The 25,930-nt window shown below is 46.0% G+C and overlaps 1 protein-coding gene across 1 annotated transcript in view; it reads right to left on the bottom strand.

Moving 5' to 3' along the window:
• The window catches only part of TTC21B (tetratricopeptide repeat domain 21B), a 1,345,192-nt gene that overhangs the window by 1,134,437 nt on the left and 184,825 nt on the right, over positions 1–25,930 (bottom strand). Inside the window, exon 6 of the mRNA XM_069616283.1 lies at positions 11,149–11,306. Coding sequence (XP_069472384.1) covers positions 11,149–11,306 — 158 coding nt within the window. The remainder of the gene's footprint in view (positions 1–11,148; positions 11,307–25,930) is intronic.

Genomic DNA, 25,930 nt, shown 5'->3' with positions numbered 1-25,930 from the left:
AGATGAAGCATAATGCTCGCCTCCTTGTCTTTAATAGAATCAAGAGCTCCCTGCGCTATTAGCAGGGGGAATCTTCATTGGTTGGCAGGAAACAGGTGGGCTTAGAGAAAAGCTAAATTCATGCCACTTTGCCAATTTTTCCAGATTCTACTTTTGTGCTCGTTTCAATATTTTGGGGGTTAAATACATTTTGTTTTTACTCATTTTGGACATATAGGTATTTTAAAAGAACATACTTTTCTTCCCCTGGTCCTGGATAGTTAGAGGTGGTCATAATGTAGTTAGGCTAGCTTCTAACCGTTCTCTGGCGTGTGAAGACACATTAAGTCAAGAGGCGCGGCAAGTCTGGGTAAAACACATTTAAACATCTCAGCTCCTCCTTGCAGTTCCCCTAGCAAGGATAAGTGGTCCCACACATACACTAGCGGGGGAAGGGAGGAACCCAGCAGGTGGATTTCAACTGATTTGCCTACATTTTAATCCACTGCTTTAGATTGTTTTAAGGTAATTGGCAATTGCCTTTGAAGACATGGATTTTTGATAAGAGTTGCTTAGGCCATCCATTAAACGGATTATAATGGATGGGATAACATCACCTGTTTTCCAGCCCACCAATCCAGAGAGCCCTACGGTGCAAGCTCCTTTGTTTTGCTGAGTGATATTGGAGGTGGCTATGGACAATATTCATTGGTTGTAGGCTTTGGATTACTACAAGTGAATAGGAGAAGAGTAAGATGCCTAGATGTTCTGGGGATATGCCCACATACTTGCTTCCATAAAACCTGCCACATTTTGACTCTTACAAGAGGGGTATGATGTAAATCGTGACACAGTCCAGAAGAACACACAGAAAGCAAATAAAGCCAATGTTCTGGCCAATGAAAGGCAGAGAAAAGCCTAAAGCACTGAAGAGGCTGGAAGAGTAGCCTGGGCACCAACCCATGGAGTAGACAACCCGGAAAAGTGGCCTGGACAGTAACATAGGGAGGAGACAAGAACCGGGTAGAGACAACAACCTTGAGTACCACCCTCACAAAAAAGTTTTAAACTTGAGTTGCACGCACCATTTATCATGCTTGTAACAGCACACACAGGAAAACGAGTCCAAGTCTATGTATGACCCCCATACAAGAGCTTATACAAATTAAATGGGACTATAGACGCACCAACATTTCTACTGACTTAGAGTGCAGACGCAAATGTGGTCATAGTGGTATTGATTTGATCAAAACTGAATGAGGCTGTTAAGATATATATGCATGTATGTATGTATATGGGGTTGATATTAAGGTAGTTTGTTTAATATTTATAAAGCGCTCCGGACCCATAGGTATCTGGGCACATTACAAGACAGCTTAGAATTCATATACAAAAATAGATCAGGCAGGTATGAGGTGTACAGGGATAAATGACAATTTACAATAAAACAAAGGCAAGCACAGCATAAATAACCAATAGACAATTTGGTGACAGTCCAGGGTAGGTGGGTGTAATGTGAAGGTCGAGGAATAGCAAAGTTACCAGGCCCTGGTAGTGATGGCAGACACGTTGTTTGCGAGGAGCCACTTTTTTGTGTTAAGTCTGAAGCTGTGGAAGATTTGGTCCATTCTTAAGTTAAGTGGGAGGGCATTCCACACTGTGTCTGCTTGAACTGGGAAGCTAGAGCCACCAGCTCTTTTTAGGTTAAAGCAGGGAGTGATGATACAGCATGAGTTGGCTAATATGGTAGGTCTGGCTGAAGTTTTGCAGATAATTTTATCTTTCAAGTGTTGAGGGGCAACGTTATTGAGACGTGTGAGATGGAGACAAGTTTGAAGTAGATTCTATCTCGGATAGAGAGGCACTTGTAGCTCTGTCTTATTTCGGAAATGTGGTCTTTTCTTGGAATATTCAGGGCTTTTCTCAAGGCATTGTTTTGTAAAGTTTGCAGTTTATTTAACACTTGTTTATTAGCTCCTGTATACAGTGCATTGCAGTAATCGAGTTTAGACAAGATTAGCGCTTGTGCTAGTGTGATGCAGCTGTTTATAGATAGGTAGGCTTTGCAGGCATTAATAAGCTTGCAAGTGAAGGCCGTAGCCGAGGCAGTGGCATTGGCTTGTTTCTTCAAGCTCACAGTAGAGTCGATGTAAAGTCCTAAGGTTTTGGTTTCCTTGACAGTTGTAATTATGTTGCCATCTATGAGGAAGGACACATATTTAGTGTTTAGTTTGTTGACGTGTGAGGAGGTGTGATTTCGGTCTTCTCATCATTCAAGCAAAGGCTGTGGGTGGCCAACCAGGCTTAAATGACAAGGTAGATTTTGTTGAGTAAGGCGTTGTCTGTGTCGTAGTCACCTGATAGTGGAATCAGGATCTCGGTGTCATCTGCATAGTTGGTGTAGATGACACCCAGGTGGTCCAGTATATCGAACAAGGGTTTAGTGAAGACATTGTATAGTGTAGGGGATACACAGGAGCCTTGTGGCACTCCACAGGTGATAGGGATAGGGTCAACCGAGTCTGTTGGGGAGAAAAACCTCATTGTTCTGTTATTAAGGAAAGTCTTGATCCAATTGAAGGCTTCTTGTGAGAAACTGGCCGATGAGTTGAGGTGTTCACAGAGTATGTTATGGTCTACCAAGTCAAAGGCGGCAGAGAGGTCTAGCAAAAGGAGTAAAGCGCATGGTCTGTTGTCTTTCAAGAGGTCGATTTGTGTTTTCAAGTCAATTAAGGCTGTTTCCGTTCCGTGAAGTGGTCTGAAGCCGGACTGTCTAAGCCCTAGCAGGTTGTTAGTCTCAAGCTAAGTCTGGATTTGGGTATGCGCTGCCTTGTTGATAATTTTCAATAGAAAGGGAACCATTGTTATGGGTCTGTAGTCGGGATGGTGGGGTCAAGTGAAGCTTTTTTTTAGTAAGGGGAGAACCCAGGCGTCTTTCAGGTTAGTGGGAACCTGACATGATTTGAAGGATGCATTAATTAACCTCATGATGAAGGGGGAGAGATCGCTGGCAGCCTCTTTTATAATTTGTGGCGGGCAGATATCGCCTTGGCAGCAAGAGGGTTTTAAAGAAGCGATCATTTTTACAACCTCAGATGTAGTGACTGAGGTGCATTTGATTTCTGGTAGGGTGTTGAAGGCTAGGGGTTTTTCAAGTTTCTTGGTAGTCTCAGTGCGATTGATGTTCCGTCTATTGGTGGCAATTCTGTTTTGCAGAGTGGCAATTCTGTTGGCTAGGGCACTTTGGATGCCAGTGCACCAGTCTGTTTTTTGGGTGAGAGTCATCAGGGGCTATAGGAGATTCTAGCTCTCTGAGAATTCCGAATAGTTCCTTAATGCTGGAGCTCGCATTTAATATCCTGTCGTTATAGGTTTCGGGTTTAGTTTTTTTTTTATAACATACTTCATTGATTTTTAAAACATTCATACAACCTACCAACAGGTTCCTCCCACCCATCACCCAGGTAGGTTCATCGGTCTGCACATGTCTTGCCACTCTATGCATTTCTTTTCCAGTTATACCTTGCTTACAGTGTTCTGTGTTGCGCTCATACGCATTCCCCCCCCCCTCCCGGCAGTTCTCAGGTCCCACGTTCTTCCCAGTTTCCCCAAATCTTAGTAGCCTTTGCTGGGCACCCACGTGCAGTGTGAATTCTGTGTTCTTTTGCCGCACATATGTCCATTTCATTAGACCATTGAGCCACTGTCGGGCACTCCGGGGCTCCCCATTTCTGTGCGATATCACGCTTTATCAAGCCCATTGCCGTCGACAGAAATATACCCTCCCATTTATTCGAGGTGTTTTCATCTGGGGCCCCGAGTAACATTATTGCAGGTTGTAATGCTATCGTGCGTCCCAGGGTCCTTATTAATATTAGACAGCATTGCGTCCAGAAGGTCTTAATTCTGGGGCATTCCCAGAGGAGATGAATAAAAGTGCCCTCCTCCCCCCGGCATTTCAAACAGTTGGGATCCGCTGCCCTTCCCCAGCCGAAAAGGGCCACGTGGGGGTAATACACCCTGTGGAGTATCTTGAGCTGTTCCAGTCTAATTTTAGAGTCTATTGCGATTTCACGTGGGTGCATGAGAACTTTAATCCAGTCCTCTGGTTCAATGGTCCCAACATCTCGTTCCCACCTAGTTCTGAAGCTGACCATCTCCGTGGTGACAAATGCGTTAATAGCTTTATATAGAATAGTTGTGACCTTGGTGGGGATGTATTGTGTAAATAGGTTGCGTTCCAGGGGTGTATAATCTGGTGCATCGGTGAGTGCTTGTTGGTGTCCATTGAGGGTGTGTGTTACTTGTGTATAGTGGTAGTGTTCTGCTGCAGAGATTACGAATTTCTGCTGCAGCGCTTCGAACGGGAGGATGGACCCATCAGCTATAACATTCCCTACTGTGGTTATCCCAGCCTCTACCCATCCGGTCCATGCAGCGAGCTTCCGTACCTCAGTCAACATGTAATTATGCCACATTGGTTGTGCCGTGGTGATCCTGTTCCCCCAGCCTATGTGGGTGTGTGCCTGCCTCCAGATGACCGCAATATGTGATGACATGGTTTGTGAGGGGGATCTGGGTAGGCTCTGGTATATAGTTTTGAGTGGCAGGGTGTCTTGGATAATGGGCAGTTCCGCTCTGATGTGCGTGAGTTCGCGATCTCCGTGGAGGAGGTCATTGACCACATTTAATTGACTAGCCCAGTAGTAGGACCTAGGTGTGGGACTCCGATACCCCCTCCCAGATGGATCGCTGCAGCCTAGTCAGCGCAATTCGAGGTTGCCCACCCTTCCATATCAGTTTCCTAAGGAGGCACTCCACCCGAATGAATTCCGAGTTCAGTATGACCAGCGGGGCATTGTGCAGTATGTAAAGAAAGCGTGGAAGTGCCATCATCTTAAAGAGGGCCATTCTACCCATAAGTGTAAGTGGGAGGAGCATCCAGTGCTGTACATCCCCAGCAAAACGGTCGATTAGTGGATGCAAGTTGTGAGGCACATAGTCCGAGAGATTCCCAGAGACCCATATGCCCAGGTAGCGGAAGCCCTCTCTCTCCACTCGATATGGGATGTCCCGGGGGATTGAATGGTCACCGCCTTTTATTGGAAAAAGGACCGATTTTCCCCAGTTTACTCTGAGGCCACTGAAATCGCCAAAGGTCATTAGCATTCGGGTTATAATTGGACATGTGTGGTCTGGGTTACTCAAATAGAGTAATAGGTCGTCCACGTAAAGGGAGACCTTGTCCTCTCGTCCGTCTGGCCAGTGGAATCCGGACCATGTGGTAGCCTGTCAGAGCCATCGGGCAAGTGGCTCGATTGCTAGGGCGAAGAGGAGGGGGGATAGAGGACAACCTTGCCGGGTGCCTCTAACCAGTAGGAAGGTCCCGGAAGTCCAGCCATTTACCCTGACCGCGGCCAATGGAGCCTCATATAGAAGTTGAACCCAACTAAGAAAGGCTTTACCGATGCCCATGCACCTCATTGTTGACCAGAGGCTTTCCCAAACCACCAAGTCGAACGCCTTCTCGAAATCAATTGCGAGAAGAGCGAGTGGTGTATCGAGAGTTGGGGCCCGTTCCAGTAGCAGGTGTAGCCGGCGTAGGTTCATTCTGGTTGATCTTTGTGGCATGAAGCCGCATTGGTCCTGGTGGACCAATGAGGATATAACCAGTTGCAGCCTGTTGGCCAGTATTTTGGCCAGAATTTTGGCTTCACAGTTGATGACATCGGTCTGTATGATGTACACAGGTCAGGGGGTTTGCCATGTTTGGGAATAATCAGAATGTTGGCTGTTCGCAGGTCTGGCGGAAGGGTGCCCCGTTCTCTGGCTGCAAGGAACAGGTCGTGGATGGGGGTCGCCATCTTATTACTGCCCAGCTTCTTCCAGGTCCCGATTGGAAAACCATTAGGGCCTGGTGTTTTCCCAGATTGTAGCTGGGTCATGGCCTCCGCAATTTCGGCTTTGTCTAGTTCCCTATCTAGATGTGTTCTTTGCTGCTCCGATAACCGCGGGAGCGCGATCTCGTCCAGCAGGGATGAGTCTATCGAGGACGTTGGGGCCGCATAGAGCGCAGCATAAAAGTTGGCGAAAGCCTCCACTATCTCTGGGTCCATTTGGGCCAACCCGTTTTGGCTATCCGTAATCTGCCTGACATGTCTGTGTCCCTCTTCAAGTCGTTCCAGCCAGGCCAATAGTTTGCCAGCTGTGTCACCCTGTTTGTAAATTCTGGTCCTTGACTCCCTATGCGCCTGCCTTGCGTTATCTAGCGCCGTGTTATGGAGGGCTGCTCTAGCCTTCAAGAGCTAGCGGTGTATTTCGGGGTGGCGTCAGAGATATATCTAGTTTCCCATTTCTCTACCTCGCCCTCTGTCACTTTCCTATGGTGTTCTTTCCTATTGTTGCACGTCCAGGCAGTCATTTCCCCTCCAAGTACTGACTTGTGTGCCTCCCATAGTATGACGGGATCCTCTACCGAGCCCGCATTTATTTCAAAGAATTCGTTAGACTTCTCCGTAATATGTTCCACAAACTCGAGAAGGCCCAGCTAGTAGTTGTGTAACCGCCACGTTTTGGGCGGTAAGGGTCGTTCCGTGCGCAGCATCAACTCCAAGGGAGAGTGATCAGATATACCATGGGGAAACAGTTCTGCCGTTCTTACCCTATATGCTTCGGAGGTCGGGAGGAAGAAGTGATCTAGCCTGGATAATGATGCGTGGGCTCCCGAATGGATGAAAATCCTTGGTCTGTGGGGTGGAGTTCTCTCCACACATCACTTAAGCCTAGCGCTGATGCAAAGGTCGCCAGTCGCGTGGGCCTATTCGGGTTCCGATTCCGGATGTGGGTCCGGCCTTGTGTATTCCACATGACATCATTGAAGTCCCCCCCCCCCCCCACAGAATCCATAAATCTGGTTGTTGCGCCATCAAGGCAGTCGCCTCCCTCAAGAGACCATCCCCCAGCCCCGGTGGGGAGTATATCGCTAGAATAGCCAATGTCTCCCCCCAAAGTGTGCCCCGCAGCATCACGGAACGGCCACAGGGGTCCTGCTCCACGGCAGATAGTTCAGAAGGGAGCCGCTTATGTAAGAGGATCAGGACTCCCCGGGATCCCATCGTGTACCCCGCATGATACGCTAGTCGGTAGTTGGTTCTACGGAAGAACTGGCAGGTTGAGCCCGCTAAATGGGTCTCAGTAAGGAGGGCCCTGTCAGGGTAGCGCCTGTTAAGGAACTGCATAATGAGCCAGCGTTTAATGCTTGAGCCCATGCCATTTACGTTCCAGGTAAGGATCTTTAGGGACCTGTAGCGTTCATTGGATGTCATTGGGTTTTGTGCATCTCCACTAGTGGAGCCATCATGGTGCTGTGTGGCCATTACTGTCTGGGAGTCTGGGGTATTGTGCCAGGTAAGTAGTTTGTGCGTTTGGCAATGGAGACACAGCGGTCGCGCTTGGTGGGGGCATGAGCAGTAAGCGCAATGTGTTTAGTGGCATCTTGGTAAGCAGCAAAGTGATGTAACCTCCTGGAGAATATCTAACATAAAGCAACTTCCCTACCCCACTCCCCATACTCCTCCCCAACATGAAGTATCTGTCGCCCAAACTCTACTGGCGCTTAAAAACTATGTCACCAGATCAACTTAGTATAAACTGTTTTCACCTTCCCACCGACTTACTGCTACTTTGTGGGTCAAGCGTCTTGGGTCGGGGGTGTGGCAACTGCCAATGGTACGGTATATTAGTGATGAGAGCATGTGACTCATTTGGTCATCCGTACAAGGGCGAAGGCAACCCTCTGTTGATGTCGATTCAGGAGGAGTGCGTTGTTGCAAGTGGTTGCCGAGAAAGGGGCTGGTCATGGAGCGCACCAGCGTTCCATCCGTTCTTGCATCTGGCCAGTGTCATTCTTAACATTTCTAGGGATTGGGGCCTCCGTCCGGCTCAATCAGAATCTCCGGTATAGGCTGCTGGGCAGGTCTCTCTCCCCCTTGGTCTAGGTCTAATGATCTCTGCTTTGTAGCGAGAAGAGATTTCGAAGACTATCTTTGTTCTCTTTAGTGGGTAGATTTTTCCAGGTGGTTTCACATTTCCTTTTTTCAGATCTAAGGGTTTTTAAATGTGGGGTAAACCACGTGTTGAAGATGTGCTTTCGGTTTGCTTTTGCAGAGTTTCAGGGGGGCAATGGTGTCTAAGGCATTAGTGAAGGCGTTATTGAATAGGTTGACAAGTTCTTCTGGGTCTTCGGTAGTGGAAGAGTTCAGAATAGGGATCAGTATGGGAGTTAGTTTCTCAGCTGTGATGTTGCGCTTGTTCCTGGTAAGTAAGGGTGGTGCAATACTCCTAGATTTAGTGGCTGGTCGGTTGGCATTAACAGTGGAGGTAATCAAAGTATCGTCAGTCCAGGACACGGGTTCGATGGCAGATATAGTGGTGGCGCAGTTATGGTCAGCCAGCCAGTCTAACGTTCGTCCTTTCGCATGTGTAGGTTGGTTGATTCTTTGTGTGAAGTTCACTCAAGGCAACTTCCAAGGAATCAGCAGCCGGGTCATTAGGGTCGGCTAGGCCCAAGTTAAAGTCGCCTAAGACTATAATTTGGGATGAAAGTTTAGTGTTATCAGAGAGCAATGTGATGATATCCTCCTCAAAGTCTCCAGTTGGTCCAGGAGGTCTGTAAATGAGGTGGAGAGTAATAGTACTGAAATGGGAGGTAGTTAATTTGGCAGTGAGAAGTTCGCAGGACTCGAATGTTGGGGAGCGGGAGAGTGAGTGCCAGGTTGGCCCGCGCTATGAAGGCAACCCCACCTCCTTTAGAAGTTTGCCTATCGGCTTGTATAATGGTGTAGGATTCGGGTATGGCTAGCATTACTGAGGGCTCTGCAGCAGCAGGACGCCAGGTTTCGGATATTGCATAGAAGTCAAGGTCATTGTCTGATTAGGTCTGCTATGTCTGTTGCATGAGCAACGACAGATCTCACGTTAATTAAGGCTCCTTTGATGGTGGGGGATTAGGGTCTCCGGGGGCTTGGTCTTAGATGACGTGTGAGGTCTTTCCCGCTTTTGCTTGTGTTTTATTAGTGGTACGCTAGTGGTAGTAGGGTGTGGGAGGCATGGCACACAAGATTGATTGGGGTGTTACAATGGGGCCGTATGAAGGTGGATGTTGGCTGGGTGAACATCTAAACAGAGTCTAGACCCCAGTCTAATATTTCTGTGGTCACCACGGCATGGTTGGGAGTAGGTTTGGCGGTAAACCTCTCGATCCATTGAATGGGAGTAAGATAGAATGGGTCGTATGGGGGTGCAGAAGTATAGGACAGACACAGTGGTGATATATTTTGGGCAAATACTTTTATAAATACAAAAAGGATGGACAAATGCCTCTCTATCCCTAAATACTATGAGTGGTTTCCCAGCCTCAGAGTAAACTAATGAAAATGTCTGAAAGCAAAAGTCTCCCTTGTGTCAAAAACCTACTTCTGTCCCCGACACTTACATTCTTAAATAACTGTGCAATGGTATTCTTTGCAAATGAAACAATGTTATTAGTGTTCTTAGTGTGATCAATGAACAGAAAAGTTCCCAAACTAGCTGTTAGTAAGGTGAAAAAATGAAATGCTCAAAAATCACAAAGTTCAAAGATTGGGCTAGTGCTCCTTCCCCTAGACTTATTCTTCTTTCAGGAGGCTGAATCACAAATAAGGTAAAGTCTCTTAAATGTTCAGTATCTATATCCTATTGACTCCGAATTCCTCTCTGCCAAGTATAGGAATCACTTTATTAGTCCCTGGGTCTTTTGTCCCCACTGGTTTCCACATGTGGGTGCAGGTCTGAGGCTCACAAAGATGGTTTGGCTTCCTCTCTTGACAAAATGGATAATTCTCAATAAGTGTCTCTTTCACAGGGTCCTATAAACTCTTGTGGTTATGCCTTGGTTTCTGATATGAGTGCAGGTCCCAGAGTCGCATAGCAGCGTTGCCCCCCCCCTCCCCTTGGTTCATTCTCCTGCCAAGCGAGCAACAGGCTTTGCTTCTTTTTCAGGTCCAAAAGTCCCTCTTTTGAATGTGGGTCCCAGACTCGTACAGTGGCGTTACTCCCTCTTGGTTTACTCTCCTGCCAAGTGAGCAACTGTTTTGGTTTTCTTTTGTGCCCCAGACACTCTTTGGGTGAGAGTCCCAGGCTTGCAAGGTGGCATTACTCCACCCATGGTTTCCTCTCCTGCCAAGTGAGCAACTGGTTTTGAATTTGTTTTTGAGTCCCAGACCTTCTCTTAAGCTTTCCCGGATCTCTAACAAATTCTGGTAAACCCGCCTACCTGTTCTCTCCTTTTTTATTTTATTTTAACAATACAAGCGTTTGCCCCAGCCACTGTGCACCACCCCCAGAGGGATAATTGTACTGTGGACACACCGCGTTGGCCCCATGGGAAAGGCCTTTCCCTAGGGAAGAAGGGACACCATCACAGTAGCCTCTCATAGATGGGTGAATCAAATCATGCTCCAATTGCTTGCATGTTTAATGGGATTGAATCGGAAAAGGGAACTAGTGAATACAACAAATGGTGGAATTCGCTATTCTTGCATCTACAATGGTAATAGTAATTTTGGCAGAGAAATATACGCCTACCAAAGAACTATTATTATACTTGTTAGTTTATAATTCGCTTAATACCAGAGATGCGTTTCTAAGCACGGGATCTGGATTCAAACCTGTGTTGCACTGCATTGTCTTGATTTTAAGACGAACACGTTGCCCCTGAGCTATCCCCCCTCACCAACTATGACTGAAGCATCTTAACTGCAACCAGTATGGAGACACACTGAATTATTCCATGCATATAACAAAGCAAATGATATATTATTTGATAATGTATAAACAGATGAAGAATCATTGCATATTTAAATAAGAATTCAATTAAATTGGTTGATGTAACTTGTGTTAAAAGGATTTGCTATTTTACTAATATTGCACCAGAGCACTAGCTTGATAAGACTATTGAAGTAGATTAAACGAATTATGTATCTACATTACCTCCTTTAGTCAGAGATGGATTTATGGCGAGATACATTTACATTCCTTAAGATATTATAATAAAATACAACTATATCAAGGTTTAAAGAAAAGTAAACACATTGCACCATGGTTTTAATTTAAATAATAGTGGATCCTCACCCGAGTGCTGTTTCAATAGTCTGTTCCCAGTCCTGCAAAGCAAGATGTAACTTCATTTTCTTTATGAATGCTGGAAGGAAGTTTGGGAAGCTTGAAATCATCTGGTTCACAGTTTCCAAGGCTCCTGAATAATTTTGTCGCATCTCAAAATAATGTGCCTAAAAATAAAATATCAAATTCATATTTAAAGTTCAACAATGCATATTGTTTTCCTCAAGATTACTTCTTTTTCTTTGTAGGTGTAAGCACTACTGTTTTCAAGTGTGTGTGTTTGTGTGTGTGTGTGTGTGTGTGTGTGTGTGTGTGGGAGCGGGGTTAGGCGTGCTGGTGTTAGTGTAATTCTCTAAGCGTGTGATTCAGTTTACCTACAGCACAAGCTTCATTATTAAACCTTAATAGCCAATGGTAACCGATGACCCAGGAAGCTGGATAGCTGAATGGTGGTTATCCAAGTGGCAGAGAGCGAGAAAACAGAACAGAAAGACTGCTCAACTCAGCTTCCAGTGCCTTTGGTCCGTTTTACTGGTAATTGGTTGTCTTGAATTTTTGTTATCCGACATTTCCTTAACAGGAACAGGACCGTTATTGACAATGGGAGATGTTGGATAATAGAGAGTTCAAGTTAATAATGATCTGAATAACAAAGCTCTACACCCAAAACGTTGCTCATTTGGGTGTTGTGAAGAGTTGGTGAACAGAGTTCTATGTGCCAGAGTGCACATTGAGATTGGGTGACCATGGAGTGTATTTGTGTGTGAATATGTTGAGTTTTTATTAGGACTATTTGGTGATAAGTACAAGTGGCTTGGTTTTGGTGGTGTCTGCATGCGGAAGGTGTATCTCAGAGTACCATTACCCAGTCTTAGAAAGGACCGCTCACCAATTGGTGTTAGTTACTGATGGTTAAAGTCTATTTTATTTAGGACGAGGAGAACAAACTATTGAAACATGAATTTGTGGAGAGGAATCTGTTAGAAAATTATTCATAGGCAACAGTCAATGTTTTACCTAAAGACCAAACTACCTTTTATACCCAGTGATGTGTTAACCTTAACAGCGGGTCTTTGTAGAGTGGTTAAAATCAAACGACAGTTTTAGACATGGTATGTTAAACAGTTGTGAGGTGTCTCCCACTCAGGTGCTGGAGGTGCCCCTGTCAAAAGAACGGTCTCAGGATTCTGAGTGGGGTCAAGAAGTATGCAAAGACCATACATGATCTCTTTTTTTGGAGGATTTATTACATATCAGGTTAACCTTAATGAAAATGGGTTCTTCCCGAACAAAACAGTAGTCAAGATGGTTCTCTCCAGGATGGAATTGGGTCCCATTTCCCTTAGAGATCCCCCCCTTGCTCAATGTCTCTGTTGCTGCAGATTTCTCTGCCTTCCTGGTCTTTGGCCTAACTGTTCCAGTGCAAGGGTGCCGGGCGGTTTATTACACCTTCCTGGCATTGCAGGCTTTATGGTGACCAAAGGCCTTCTTTGTTTGCTCTAGATGCAGGCTTTCTGTGGTCTCCAACCCCAAGATTCACACAGGAAAAAAGTATTTCAAGTACATGAGTCAGTGAACATATATGACAGGGAGAGTTAGTAAGGGATCTATGAGGTTTGGCCTTGCCTGGGTTCCCCTCCACCCCCGATTCCTCTGCCCTCACTTCTCCGATTTCATAATCTCTCTGATCAAGTTGGGTTCCTCCTCCCACTGTCTGGTCCTGACTAGGGCCCACCGGGCCTGCTACAACCTTCCTACTTTGGCTATCCAGGAGATGGCTCTCTACCATGTTCCCCTTTTCCCTATCTGATATTTTCTTCTACACATCACCCTTTTCCATCCTGATGTTACCCCAGAGTCTCCTTTTCAAATTCTTACCATCTGTATTTGTAATTATTGACATTTATACAACGCTGCACAATAGTAGTCAAAATAAACAGTACAATTCAAATTCGGAGGTAGTTAAGTTTGAAGAGCAGAGATGTTAGAGAATAGTAATTAGAAAGAAAATGAGCTTCAATAAGAGTATGGAAAAGGTGGTAGGAAGAAGAGGAGCAGACAGACTGAGGAAGGGCGTTTCAGAGCTTGGGCAGTAGAAGGGGAAGTGATCTGAACCAGAAGGGAGCTCATATCAGTTTTGGAACAGTGACTAAGAAGAGAAACTGAGATCGAAGAGTGCAGGAAGGAGAATAGAATGAAAGTAAGGATGAATGATAGGTGGGTATACAAACATGAAGACATTTGTAGACTATACAGACAGACTGGAATGACAGGCGTGAATCGAAAGGAAGGAGAGAAATTGAAAGAAGGGTGGGGGACACTTAAAAGTGCAGGGACCATTGGAAAAGGAGATGAATGGCTGAGTTATGGATCAAAGAGGGGTCAAATGGGAGTATGGAAAGCCAACTAGGAGAGAACAATAATCAAGTGAGGAGAATATAAGGAAGATAAGGAGCTTAGTGCCATAAAAAGAAAGGAATTGGTGAGCTCTGCGAAGATTAAACAAGTAGAAGCTACAGGTGCGGGCCATGTTAGAAATAAGCAGAGAATGAGCAAGAGGAGTTGAAGATAACCCTGAAGTTATGAGCAGACAGAAGGGAAAAAGAGTAGGGGGAAATAAAAGGCCACTGGGTCAAGTGGTCTGCTTTTAGTTTCTCCGTCAGCTATCACCACCTCCAGCCTTACCACTCCTCCTGGGTATCCTCTCACCTCTTCCAACACTTCCAACCTCCTCTAACCACCTTCAGTACCACATCCACCTCAAGACAGGACTTCCTCCACCATCTTTCTCGATCCCTTTAATTTTCCCTGCTGCGCGTCACTTGCCCCTGATTCTATCACCACCTCAGTCCCCTGGGGCTTCATCACCTCCTAGTGCGCCCCGATTCTCACCACCTCTTGACACCACCCTCCTTCTCATGTTACCATTTTCTCTGTCAACCACTTAATCACCTCCTTTAGCCACTACCCTCCTCCCGCTATTTCCACCACCTCCTTCACCCTCTTGGCTCTCACAACCTCCCCATGCTTTCCACTGCTGTCATATCTCCAGTTTCCTCCATCTCTCCAGCCTCTGCTTCTTTAACTGCACTCCAGTTTCTGGATATCTCCAAATATAAGCCTCCTGCAACCCACCTCGACTTACTGCATCATCATACTTTAATACTGCGTTCTCTCCTCCACCTTGCTGGGACTCTCAGTGAGGGTTTGCCCCAGGGCTTATAATTGAGGGCTGGGATTCGGTTTTGGCACAGAGTGTCCATCAACCTACTTTGACTTTGGGGGCTGGACCAAACTGTAAAGAATGGATGGGGGTGTCTGTACTCCTGCTCTCTATATGGTAGAGGAGAGGCACAGAGGACCGCAGCCAAGATTCTCTATTACGGTAGCAATGGACGAGCAATCAAGGCCTAGCTTCTCAGGAGGTGATGCAGGCTGGTTCTTAAGTACAGTGTAGGCCCCAAGCCCCCACATGTCCACACACTGTATTAGTTAAAACACAGTCTTTATATAATTAAGGTTCAGGGTTATATACACAATCCCAACAACTCACTTTGTGCTCAGAAAATCTACAATGGCAAATATATAAAGTTCTAAGTGGTACCACAATTATTATAAGATTTCATTAAAGTGCATCAACTGTACTCTGGTCAAATGTCACACAAATCACTTAATAAAGGTAACACTAGATATAGGAGGAAAGCAGTTGGTTAGAACAATTGGCAGAATACTGGCCCCATTACCGAGACACAATTCTGTGTCGAGACCCCCCCCAACCTGGGCAACCTGTAAAACAAAGATATATCACAAGCCCAGTCCGTATATTGTTCAATAAGTCTTATTTTCTTCTACAATGTTTCTACCACCCCAAAGTACCTGGAATAGCAGAGTTCAACAACGAGTCGTCGTCGAGATCCCTCGAAGAAGGTGAACTCGGCGTCGAGGCGGCAGCTTCGGTCCCAGCGGTGCTAGTTGACGACAGAGCGAAGGTGACCTGCAAGGAAGAGGCGTGCGGGGTACCTCGATGCCGATAGGTCAGGACCGCAAAGAGTTTGTGAAGAACTGTGACCCAGCAAGAGCGTTGAGACATCCGTCGTCTCTATGGTCTTTGGGTGGCAGGAAATCCACCGTTGGATGCTCCTCAGCACGTCGACGGCCTGGCCTTCTCCGGCGGGATAAGGCAGGCGGCGGTGCGGACAAGCAAGTCCGTGAATCAAAAAACTTAAGCAAAGGAGCGTTGCGGCTCCAGTCATCGGCGGCACGGCGTCAAATGGTCCCCTCTGCTGGGCAACATGGCTTCGACGGGCCTCCAGCGGTTATAGCAAAGCTGCGAACCCTGGTCGACGACTGTGGACGGAATGTCTGGTGCTTATCTTCGTTATCCTCGGCGGTCCCCCATCTTCGGTCGGCAGCCTGTCGAGGGTCTGACTTCCAGGGAGCTTTGACGAAGGTTAGCGGTGCTCAATGGTCGCTCGGAGCACGGGAAGAGGGTGCCTAACCAGGTCCTCTCTTGGATCAGTCTCGACGTCACAGAGGCTTTCAGATTTCGGCAAAGGGAGACAGCAGTCAAGAGACAGCAGTCAACCTTCATTTTCAGGCTCGGTTGTCAGGATCAAGCGTCAGTTTCAACTTCAGCTTCACACCGATTTCTAGCAGCGAGAGGCCCCCAGATATACTAGTTGATCACCCATTCATTCTGCTGGGTCACACTCAGGCAACCAATCACTCAGAAGGGCATTCAGCAGTCAGTCAGCGAATCTGGCATACAGTGCATTTAGGCCATTCTCCTCCCTCTCAGACACTCACAACAAGGAATGTGTATTGGGACAAGTACCCAGCCATTCAACACTACACATTGTATTCATACCAGTTTCGGGCAGGGCAGTCTCGTCTCAGTCATTGTGTCAAACACCAGATACCAGACATCCACAACAAAAAGTGCATATTGGTCACACACTCCATTCATCCAGGTCCCACCCACAGGGTGTACCCAACATACAGTCACTGGGAAGGCTCCAGCCAGTCTGGCCTGGACTTCACAACACCACCATATATGGAACTTCCTCCCAACAGTCAGAGGGAAGGGACAGAGTCGGGGCTTCCCAGGACTTTGGGAAAACAAGGTAACAGGCAATAGAAAACAAGAGGCCCCATGGGCCATCTTGTTTCCTATCAGGAATCAACGGATTCCAATGGCAGGGCCTTGGCATCCCAAAATGGAGGATACTCAGAGCACCTGTCAAATTCAGCATGGAGCTGCCACCAGCTCATACCCTGCTCTGTGGACCACACACAGGTGCCCAAAAACATACACTGGGGCACAGGGTTGTACCTCCACCCATGGGTGCCATAGGGGTATCCCATGGGTCTGTACACCAAATCAAAAACAGGAAGAGCTGCACTGCTAGGAGTCCCACATGGACTCCTGGGCAGAAAACAATACAGAACATACATGAAAAAGGACTACAGGACAAGGACAAGAAGGCCCTGTCCCTCCAATGCATTTCCAGCATCACACAAACCTAAGCCTGGACCATTTGCCATGTTGGAATTTAGTTTTGATCCTTTGACCCTGTGTGGTGCTGCCTGGGCTGAGTCCAACATCTCCTCTGCTTCCAGCATGCAACTTAAATGGTGGAAAAACACTGGTAAGTTCTGTAAAATTTGTTTCTCTTTTCATATCATGTACATGGTGAAATCGAAAAATGATATCACTGGAGCCAGAATGGTTTGCTGTAGGACAATGCTCCTGTAACTTTCCTTCCGACAATGTACTCTCAGAAATCAGGTAGCCGTGGACTCAAAATTGTAGCTGCAAGACTTCAGAGTTCACTGTGTGCCAAAAGCAAAAGGTAACATTAACTATGCTTCCACTTTGGGTCTACTCAGTGTGAGGATTCCTGCAGAGTCTTCACTAAACCCCAACCTAAAGTCTCCTTCCATGTGCCATGGGGAAGGCAGCCGCAACCTGATCCTAACCGTCGGGGTGGTCTCAGGAGGGAGAATCACATGAGTAAATAGTGGTCAGGGGGAAGTGGCGACTCCTTTGGGAGAGATGCTATATTCATCTTCTTATGAGGATGAGCTCCACAAATATCTATTGGCATGCTGTCATAGTACAAGTCCCTCCTATGAAAATACTCAAAGAATATGTTGTGAAAAGTCATCTAATCAGAATAAGGTGTATACTTTGGGGATTCAAGAAAATGCAACATCCTCCATTTGTCATGATCATGTCTTAAATAGAGGTTCAAAACCCAATGTTAAAACACAAACCTTTTATACAAATTTCCTCAACTCTGACAATGCTCATGTCACAAAGGAAACCAAAATAATTGAACATCAGAATCACAAAACCATTATGGACTTCAGGATCCATAATGCCCTTGGTACTGGGATGAAGAAGAGAAGGCCAGAGTTAGTAAGGATCAACAATACACTTAACCAGAATATGCGGTCTAGTTGTTATCGACCACAACACCTGAGCGCAACATTTAAACTCAGGAATTAGTTGCAGCTGGAAGAAGGAAGAGAGGAGGATGCTGAAGGAGTAGCTGAGGCAGAGGCAGACTAATTCTGGGTGTGCCACAGAAGCAGAGAGAAGAACGCCAGCTGATGCTAACATGGGATGTGACAGTTGGTGGCGTGACCAAGTAAGCACAGAGGGACGCAGTATTGTGAAGAAGAGCCCAGTCGAGAGGGAGACGTGCTTGACCTTACAAGCAGCACTTTAGTGGGCCAGAGGACCGACCCAGCTGTCAAAGCTCCGCGACGCTGTGCAGACCACGGGAGTTACGCGAGAGCTGACCAGAAAGCAGAAACATAGATGGTCCATCGCAGCACCTGCAAGGGAAAAGGAGACACCAAAGAAGACCGGCGAGTTGGCCCAAAAGTAAAGGTATCCCCGGGGCACTCTGTATAGAACATTTAGCAGAAACTACAACTATTGAACACTCAACAAATATTTAAAAAACGAGGGAGCAATTCTCCTTATATGGGACACAGATTGGGGGAAATCTGTAACCCGCATTGTCAACAACCAAGAGGCTGTAAAGGAGCAAAAGGAAGGCAACAAAGGCGCAATTCCTCTTATATGGGATAAAGAGTGGGGGAAATCTGTAACCAACATTGCCAGCAGCCAAGAGGCTGTAAAGTAGCAGAAGAAAGGCAAAAAAGGCGCAACCTCCTTTTTTGGAACACCCAACTAGGGAAACATAACTCACATGGCCAACAGCCAAGAGGTTGCAAAGGAGGATTAGTAGGACAACAAGGGCGCAACTCCCCTTATCTGGGACTCAAGTGGGGGAGACTTGTAACTCGCATTACCAAGAGTCAAGAGACTATAAAGAGGCAGACATTGTTCAACCCTCCCCACAAAGGATACTGGTGTGGAGGATTTTGTAACAAATATTGCCACAAACCATAATTGTAGTTAAAGGAGTTAACATCATGGCAGGCGAGTAAACCAGGAAAGGGACCAATAGTAGTTAGTTCTGGCAGGCGAGTGGACCAGGAAAGAAGATGTTTTTGGTGGCAACATGCTATTGTCAAAATAACTTATTAACAGTATTTCATTTGAAGAATAAGGGTGGCCTTTTCAGAAGGAGTTGCTGTTCTATCCTGACAACAGTATTTTACTTGAAAAACACGTGTGGCATTAACAGAAACAGTTGCTGTGTTATCCTGACAAAAGCATTTTATTTGATGAAGAAAGGTGGAATGTTAATACGCGTTTTGGTTTATGAAAGTGACATTTTTGCTTTACCAAGAAGAATGTTGGGAAAGGGACCCATTGTTGTGATTTGTGGAACAAGTGTTTATGAAAGAGTCATTCACTTTAACAATGGAAGGCCGCATTTTGAGGGATGTTGTGTTGAACTGATCAGAACTTGGTATAATCAGAACTTCTCCAAAAGGTATTCCTACATTTATCCAGGTGAATGGAATCCAACCCTGGTTACAAGGAGTACTTTCAACAGCTTCCATTGTGTTGAATTGAAGACTGTCAAATATTCCCTGTGTTATTTTGTTGTATGAATTAGTATGAGGGTCAGAGACATTTGGACACTAGGTCATCTTTCATTAGTTTCGTTTGCTAGGTAGGGACATCCTTGTTAGGATAGCAAAATATAGGCGTTTATCTCACCCTTTTTCCTTTAATAAAATGGCAAAACTTGAAAAAATGTTACCTTTGTGTCTGTCTCGCATTTCTGACCCCTAACATAAGAGCTTCAGGCTCTCTTAGTTGGTGAGTGGGTACATTATTAATGTCTTTCAAATTCTCACAAGGGATTTGGACATGGTTAAGGCTCTTAGAGCTGGCCTAATGGATTTCACTGATGAACTGGAAACAATACAGGTGCCTAGGACTTGCTGGCAATGAGGCATTATGAGTATTCCCTGGCATGTGATAGGATCAAGGTAGGGTTGGCCTAGGGATCCTCCTCATATTGCCCCAGGGTGACTGACATGTGATAGAAAACAGCCATTGTGTCACCTTGTTGGTCTCAGAACCTGGCAGTGGACATGGCCATTTGTATTGTCTGTATAGGTTTTCTTAAAGAATAGCTGTTGAGTGGGTGACAGGGGGTTAACATTTTCTGACTTCTGGGATGCAAGCATAACCTTACACCCTCTTTTCATTGGACAGCCTGCCTCTACTGCGGTGGGACAAGCTTTCCCAAAGGGTCCAGTGAGAGTCCAGAAGTTATATAACAGGGGAGGAGCCAATGGTAGGAGACAGAAGAGTAAAAGCTAATAGGACCAATGTGACGAGAGAATTACAGGATTCCACAGTTCGAACGGGCAGGTTCTTGAGAAGAAGGTGACTGGTGACTGGAAATGGAAGTAAGCAGTACAATTATAGGCAAGAGAGGATCTAAAACATGCCACTAGTCTAGGCGCTTCCTAGATATTGAAGTCCCTTGGGATCCGTCTGGCCAGGTCAGGAAGGTGCCCCCAATTTACAAGGACAGACTTTATGGACTCTGTGGCTTAAAGCCCTCTGAGGTAAGCCACCCAAGTGGAAAATTACTAATAGACCCGCCATTAGGGATGCTTTTCTACAGCATTCTGATGAGGGGTTTTCATAGTGTGACAAAGTCACTACATTGACTTTGTCAAGAGGGGACTGGAACCCTCTCAGCCTGGGGTGAGAGACCTATTCGGGAGGAATACCAAAGTAGGAGGGTGGCAGTTGAGAGGGCCCTAAACCTGCCCCCTCCAGGTTCCAGCATGTTCATGTGCAGTAGCCATTTGCATCACCTCATTGTGGAGTGTTTTAATTGGGCAAAATCTAATTCAGGGGAATTTTCCACCCACCCCAAACCAGAAGCACACAATTTCCTCGATTTGAAAAAGTTATTTTCATGAACCTGGGTCCCCCAATTTAACAATATTGATTCCCTACAGCCTGACTACCCTTTCAGGACAGGAAACACACAGGGTTGCACAGAAGTTCAATTTATTAATAACATTGAAATAATTGAATCAATTTGAATATACACAAATTATGCCTATATGAAATTCTAATGTGGATCGTGACTTCAATGAAAAATAATCAATGCATGGGTTGTATCACTTTTCTTTGCAACATGTATACGAATGTGGACTTTTGACACACACACACACACACACACACACACACACACACACACCCGAGTGCAAATGTACCACACATTGAAAAATGCACGAGGATCCAGTGTAAGGTTTTCATTTGTTAAAAACCAAATTAAGTCAGAACATTCCTCTCCGCTTCCCCTTTATTGAAAATAGATACAGCCCACCCCCCGCCTCCTAAACTCAATGGACAAACGGAGCTCTAGAAAACTCAATTGAAATACCGGCTCCTTGACTTTGCCACATGTAAATCTATTGAGAAATAATAATTATTTTCAATATGTATATTCGCTAAATGTCCTTCAGTGGTGGTTCTATTGCATTAGTATGTTAACTTGTACATTTGTCATTTTTAATGGACAACTTAAAGGCGGGAACATGGGTAGCGAATAATCACCTTTTCCCCTTTTGTATTGATCAATTCTCCTCCAATAACAGGATTCTGCTTGGTGGTACACCCAAAGAATAACGCATCATATTATTTATCTAGGTATACAGATAGTGAGATGTCCTTTTGACTTCCAAAATACTTCTGTGCTAGTTGTCTCCACACAATAGGAATGAGGGGCATCTCCTTGTACACACACCATATTACCCATTCTATCAAATATATAATGCGAGAAGGCCATAACACTTCAGGGATATTCCCCAACCTCTACGACTCTACAGTCAATGTGTATACGCCAATCCCTCAGTACCTACAAATGACAGGGGCTGGGGTTTAAGATATTCCCCTTTAGAGTACTTTTCCCTCGGAATTATATTTGCTGTTGCCATTACACTTACATAGGAGTTTCTTTTGGCTGTCTCAGAGACAAGTGGGCACCCTCTTAAGGACTGGATTAACTTTCTCCTCTAAAACAGGTAGGCATCAGAAAGCATGGCAGTGTTTGCTTCCCTCCACAGTCTGCCCTGCCGCTTTCTGTATTGGGGCCCGTCTGCTGTCTTTTCCACTGTAGAAGGCCTGGGTCTTTAACTCCAGGTAGGCCTCCCTTAGAGTGCCCTGCTAGTGATCCATAAAATGGGTCCAGAAAGAAAGCAATCTATTACATTCTCCTTCCTGTTATCCAGTCTTCATTCTCTCCTTTTCTCCTGTAAGGAACTCATGCTGGTAACAGTACAGACAGACAAAAAACAATCTAAGATGGGAGCAAGCTACGACCATCAGGGTGGCATCTTGTCAAATAAAAGGGCCTATACTCAAAAAAACAAACAAAAAAAATACAATTAAAAAAATGCCAATCCTTACAACTAAATACAAAAACAAAATGTGGGATAGAGTTCACAAGAAAGAAGTGTTAACAAATGATAAGTCAGGATGTGGTAACCGGGGGTCTCCATTTCTCACGTTTTGAGCATGGGACAAGGCTGGACTCCTGAGCACAGCACATGCTCGAGCTTTCCCAGAACGAGACTACAGTTCCATACTCGGGTATCGGGACCTCCGGTGGTTAAGCCTCCTTTCTACAAAAATGTCTCTGGTCTCCGCAGTCACCATGCGTTCAAAATACCAAACAAAAAGTTCCTTTCTGTATGGCGTTGGGTGATGACTTTTTACCCCTGGATCCCCCTCTTCCGGGCTCAGACCCACAAGCGCTCCTAGTGATATCAGGACCTTCTGTGGTTAAATCATTTGCTCCCAAGGGTCTGATGTGTTCAGCATAACAAACAAAAATTATCCTTTCTAATTTCACTTGGGGTGGTCATTCTGCACTCCTGGGTCCCCCTCTTCCGGGCTGAGACCCCTATCGAATGTCAGCCTCCCTCTGTCAGGTATGGCTTGTATTCAAAGAAATGTCATCCGTTATATTCACGTGTCGTTGGGTGATGGCTTTTCACCATTGGATCCCACTCTTCCGGGCTCAAACCCCTCTCGAATATCAGCCTCCCTCTGTCTGGATCACTACAGCCATTTCTTAAAACAATTTCACCTGTGGCATTCACAAGTCTTAATGTCTTTAAACAGTTCACTGTGGACATTACTCTGTCGGGTTCACTCTTATCAACAAACTGTTAATTGGAACTTTAAGCTTTGCCCCATTCTATCAGCATGCCCCCGTCGGGTTCACTCTTGTCAATCACACAGTTCTTTCTCTTTTCCCACTATGCGGGATTCATCTCCCTCAGCTTCCCAATTACATGCAGGTCAAATACCTTTGACTGTACAGGGGGTTTTGCTAGACCCCTGTTTGACCACTTTGACCTTTTCCTTGCGGCTCTCCTAGGGCCTTCTGGTATTGGTAGTTTCAACAAACATGGGATCAACCAGAGTCTCCCGAATGAGAACCCACCTGGTGCCAGACTGCTCTGCAGCTGGTTTTCCCTTAATGTGAACAGTTTTTTGAACTTCCCTTAATTTGCTGTTTGCGACTCTCATTCAACACAGTTCGGTTTCTTATCAGTTCTCCCCTTGACACACCGGCTGTGATGAACTGCTTGGCTTTTCTAGTCTATGGAGTCAAGGACGGTACCATGGTAGCAAGCATCTCTCCCTTTTCGGATTATCCATGTAGCCATGCTCCATGTACCATTGACATCTGCTGCAACACACACTGGCTATTGTTTGCGGTCTTATAATTCCTTGCACAGAGGTTTCGTGGGTCTGGGTCAGAAAGTGCAAGGTTGCTTCTCTCCTGGTCACCCCTTCGGTTCTCGCCGTCTTTCTCCTCCTTTTGAATATAGCGGTCTTGTTGTCCGGTCTGCCTTGCTCGTAGTGTGCTCTTGTGCTCCACCTTTTATCCCTGTGGGGAAGGGAAAAGGCTGTCGGGTGTGTGTGGTTCTGGTCAATTACCTGAATGTACCAGACCCTTGTGTTGGGACATGGCGTTAGTCCGTTGTTTTTCGTGGTTTAAGAAAGTGTTTGTGTCGAAAAAGGGCGTGGGTGGTGGTGGGGGCGGGGGGAGTATAGTGTGAGTATCCTGTGTGGTAGGATGGGGATAGGTTTTCAAAAGTCCCCCCACAGGTTCCCCAGCAAGTAGCTAGAGGCACCTGATGAAGTGCCCCTCTTTAGTACCCTTCAAGGGCTGCAGGATGAAGGGACATTTTCTTACAGGAACGTATGCTAATGCCTGCCACTGGACCGTTATTATCTGAGCTTTGTAATTTCCCCCTCTCAGTTACTGCTGGGAGAGGTGGCTCTGGTGAGGCTCAAGGGAGCTCTGAGGCAGTTTCCTTATCTCCTTTCTCACAGTTTATGGCGAGTTATGCACAACACCTGCAGGATCTAGAAAAGACCATATGGGCACAGACGGAAGCCAGGAGAATTGACAATGGTCGTTTGGATACATATTTGGGAATTATAGACTGGCTTCTTTGAGGAGCTAGGAATGAGACGCAGACACAGCGGACTCTTCATTACTGGTTAAAGACTTTTATTAAATGAAAAAGGGGTTGGAAAATGCCTCCCTGTCCATAATCTAGGAGGTATTTCCCTACATCAACCAAAACTAAGGGTCTGTCAAGTGTCAAGATGTCCAAAGCAAAAATGTCCTGTGTCTGAAATCCTATCCTACCCCTCACGTTCTAAAACTAACTAAAGTGTTAAGGGTATTGTCTTTGGGCATAGAAAGTGCACACATGTTCAAGTTCAACAAAAAGCTATGAATCAAACAAAGGTTTCAGAATGTTCACAGTTCCAGAGGGAATTACTCCGTTCCCCAGGATTCTCTCCACCAAAACAAAGGTTCAAAGAATAACCAAATTCTTTATAGCCCAAGAGGATAACTACCTCCTCTTGTGTTGCAATTCACTCCAGGGTAAATTACTCACCTTCTCAGGCATTTTTCCACATTCAATACAATTCAAATCTTAAGTGTATGAATCTTCCTTAGGATTCTCCTTTCAAGACAATTCAACTTGGGTGCAGGTCCCAGACCAGCAAGACACCTGGTATACTCCCTTGCCTAGTTCTCTTGTACAATTATTTATGGGTGTGAATCCCAGATCCGCTCTTCGCCCGATATACTCTCCTGCCAGGACTTTATATTCTCATTCAGTACAAGGGTGCATGGGTCTTCCCCAAGTTACTTTATGGCACTGTACTGTGACGATGAAGAGGACACTGTTTCTAATGAGGATTCCTCTCTTCCCACTCTTGGCAACCAATTCACTCTTTCAGGGTCCCTTTGCCTCAGTTTTGGCATCCCCTTCTACCCTATGGGTTAACAGACAACATATGCCTTCTCTCGCTGCAATCGCACACATTCGGGTGCTCGCCTTGGTATCGGCTGGACTCTAGTGGCTTTCCCCAGTCAGCGGCATGTCCTTGCTCCTTGTATCAGAATGAAGACCCGTCCTGGCTTCCAGTTCCCGCTGCAACTTCCTTTGGATGACTTCACAGTCAACCGGCACAGCTTCCCTTCGAGGTATGTCTGGGGCTCGCCTCTGTACCTCCCCTCTCGCTGGCAGTGTTCTGCAGCCATGGTCCTCAGTCCCGTCTGCTTCCTGCTCTCCCCAACTGGCCAGGAGTGCTTGGGGCAGCTCCCTCTCACCGCCTCCACTCGCCTGCCTTTGGGATTAGACTCCCGGATTGGGACACAGTCTGCTCTGCTCTGCACTGCACCCTGCATCTTTCGTCAGTCTCTAAGCCGATGCTTTGAAAAAGAAGGTCCCTCCATCTTAAACTCCTAAATCCAGGTTGGAAATTATCTTGGACCAATCACATTCTTCATAACACTTGACTGCACATTATGGTTCACACTCTTGCTCATGGCAAGCCTCTTCCTCGTCTCAGTACATGGTGTTTCACGAACGGTAAAATGTTCATGAGTTCCGTCAGCAGCTTTTACGGGGGGTGGGGGGGTTCTCACAATATGTCATTAAGGCATGGGGAATCATGTCTCATCTGATAACGCCTGTCCATCCCTCTGAGGGTCGCCTCCCCTCATGTGATCCTCCCTCACATACCCACGCCCAGGGTCAGGATCAGCTAATGGCTGCCGTCTCGAGGCAACCTCAGGTTAAGGAGTGGTGACATCAGATTCTTCACACTTCTACAGGGGGATTGCTCTCCAATGGCCAGCTCGCCTGATGATCTGTGGTTGGGGCAGAAAATGGTGGGCAAAACATTGCAAACATCTGCTGATTGGCCCAAGACATACGTGTCCCTGACAGTACAAAGAGACACAGTTTTGTTTCAGGTGAATCGGCTGCAACTTGCTCCAGTAATGGTGCG

Source organism: Ambystoma mexicanum, chromosome 9 (genome assembly GCF_040938575.1).
Source record: "Ambystoma mexicanum isolate Mex_15411 chromosome 9, UKY_AmexF1_1, whole genome shotgun sequence".
Taxonomy (NCBI): domain Eukaryota; kingdom Metazoa; phylum Chordata; class Amphibia; order Caudata; family Ambystomatidae; genus Ambystoma; species Ambystoma mexicanum.
The sequence above is the reverse complement of the archived record's forward strand: the minus strand, read 5'-3'. Positions and strand labels throughout refer to the sequence as shown.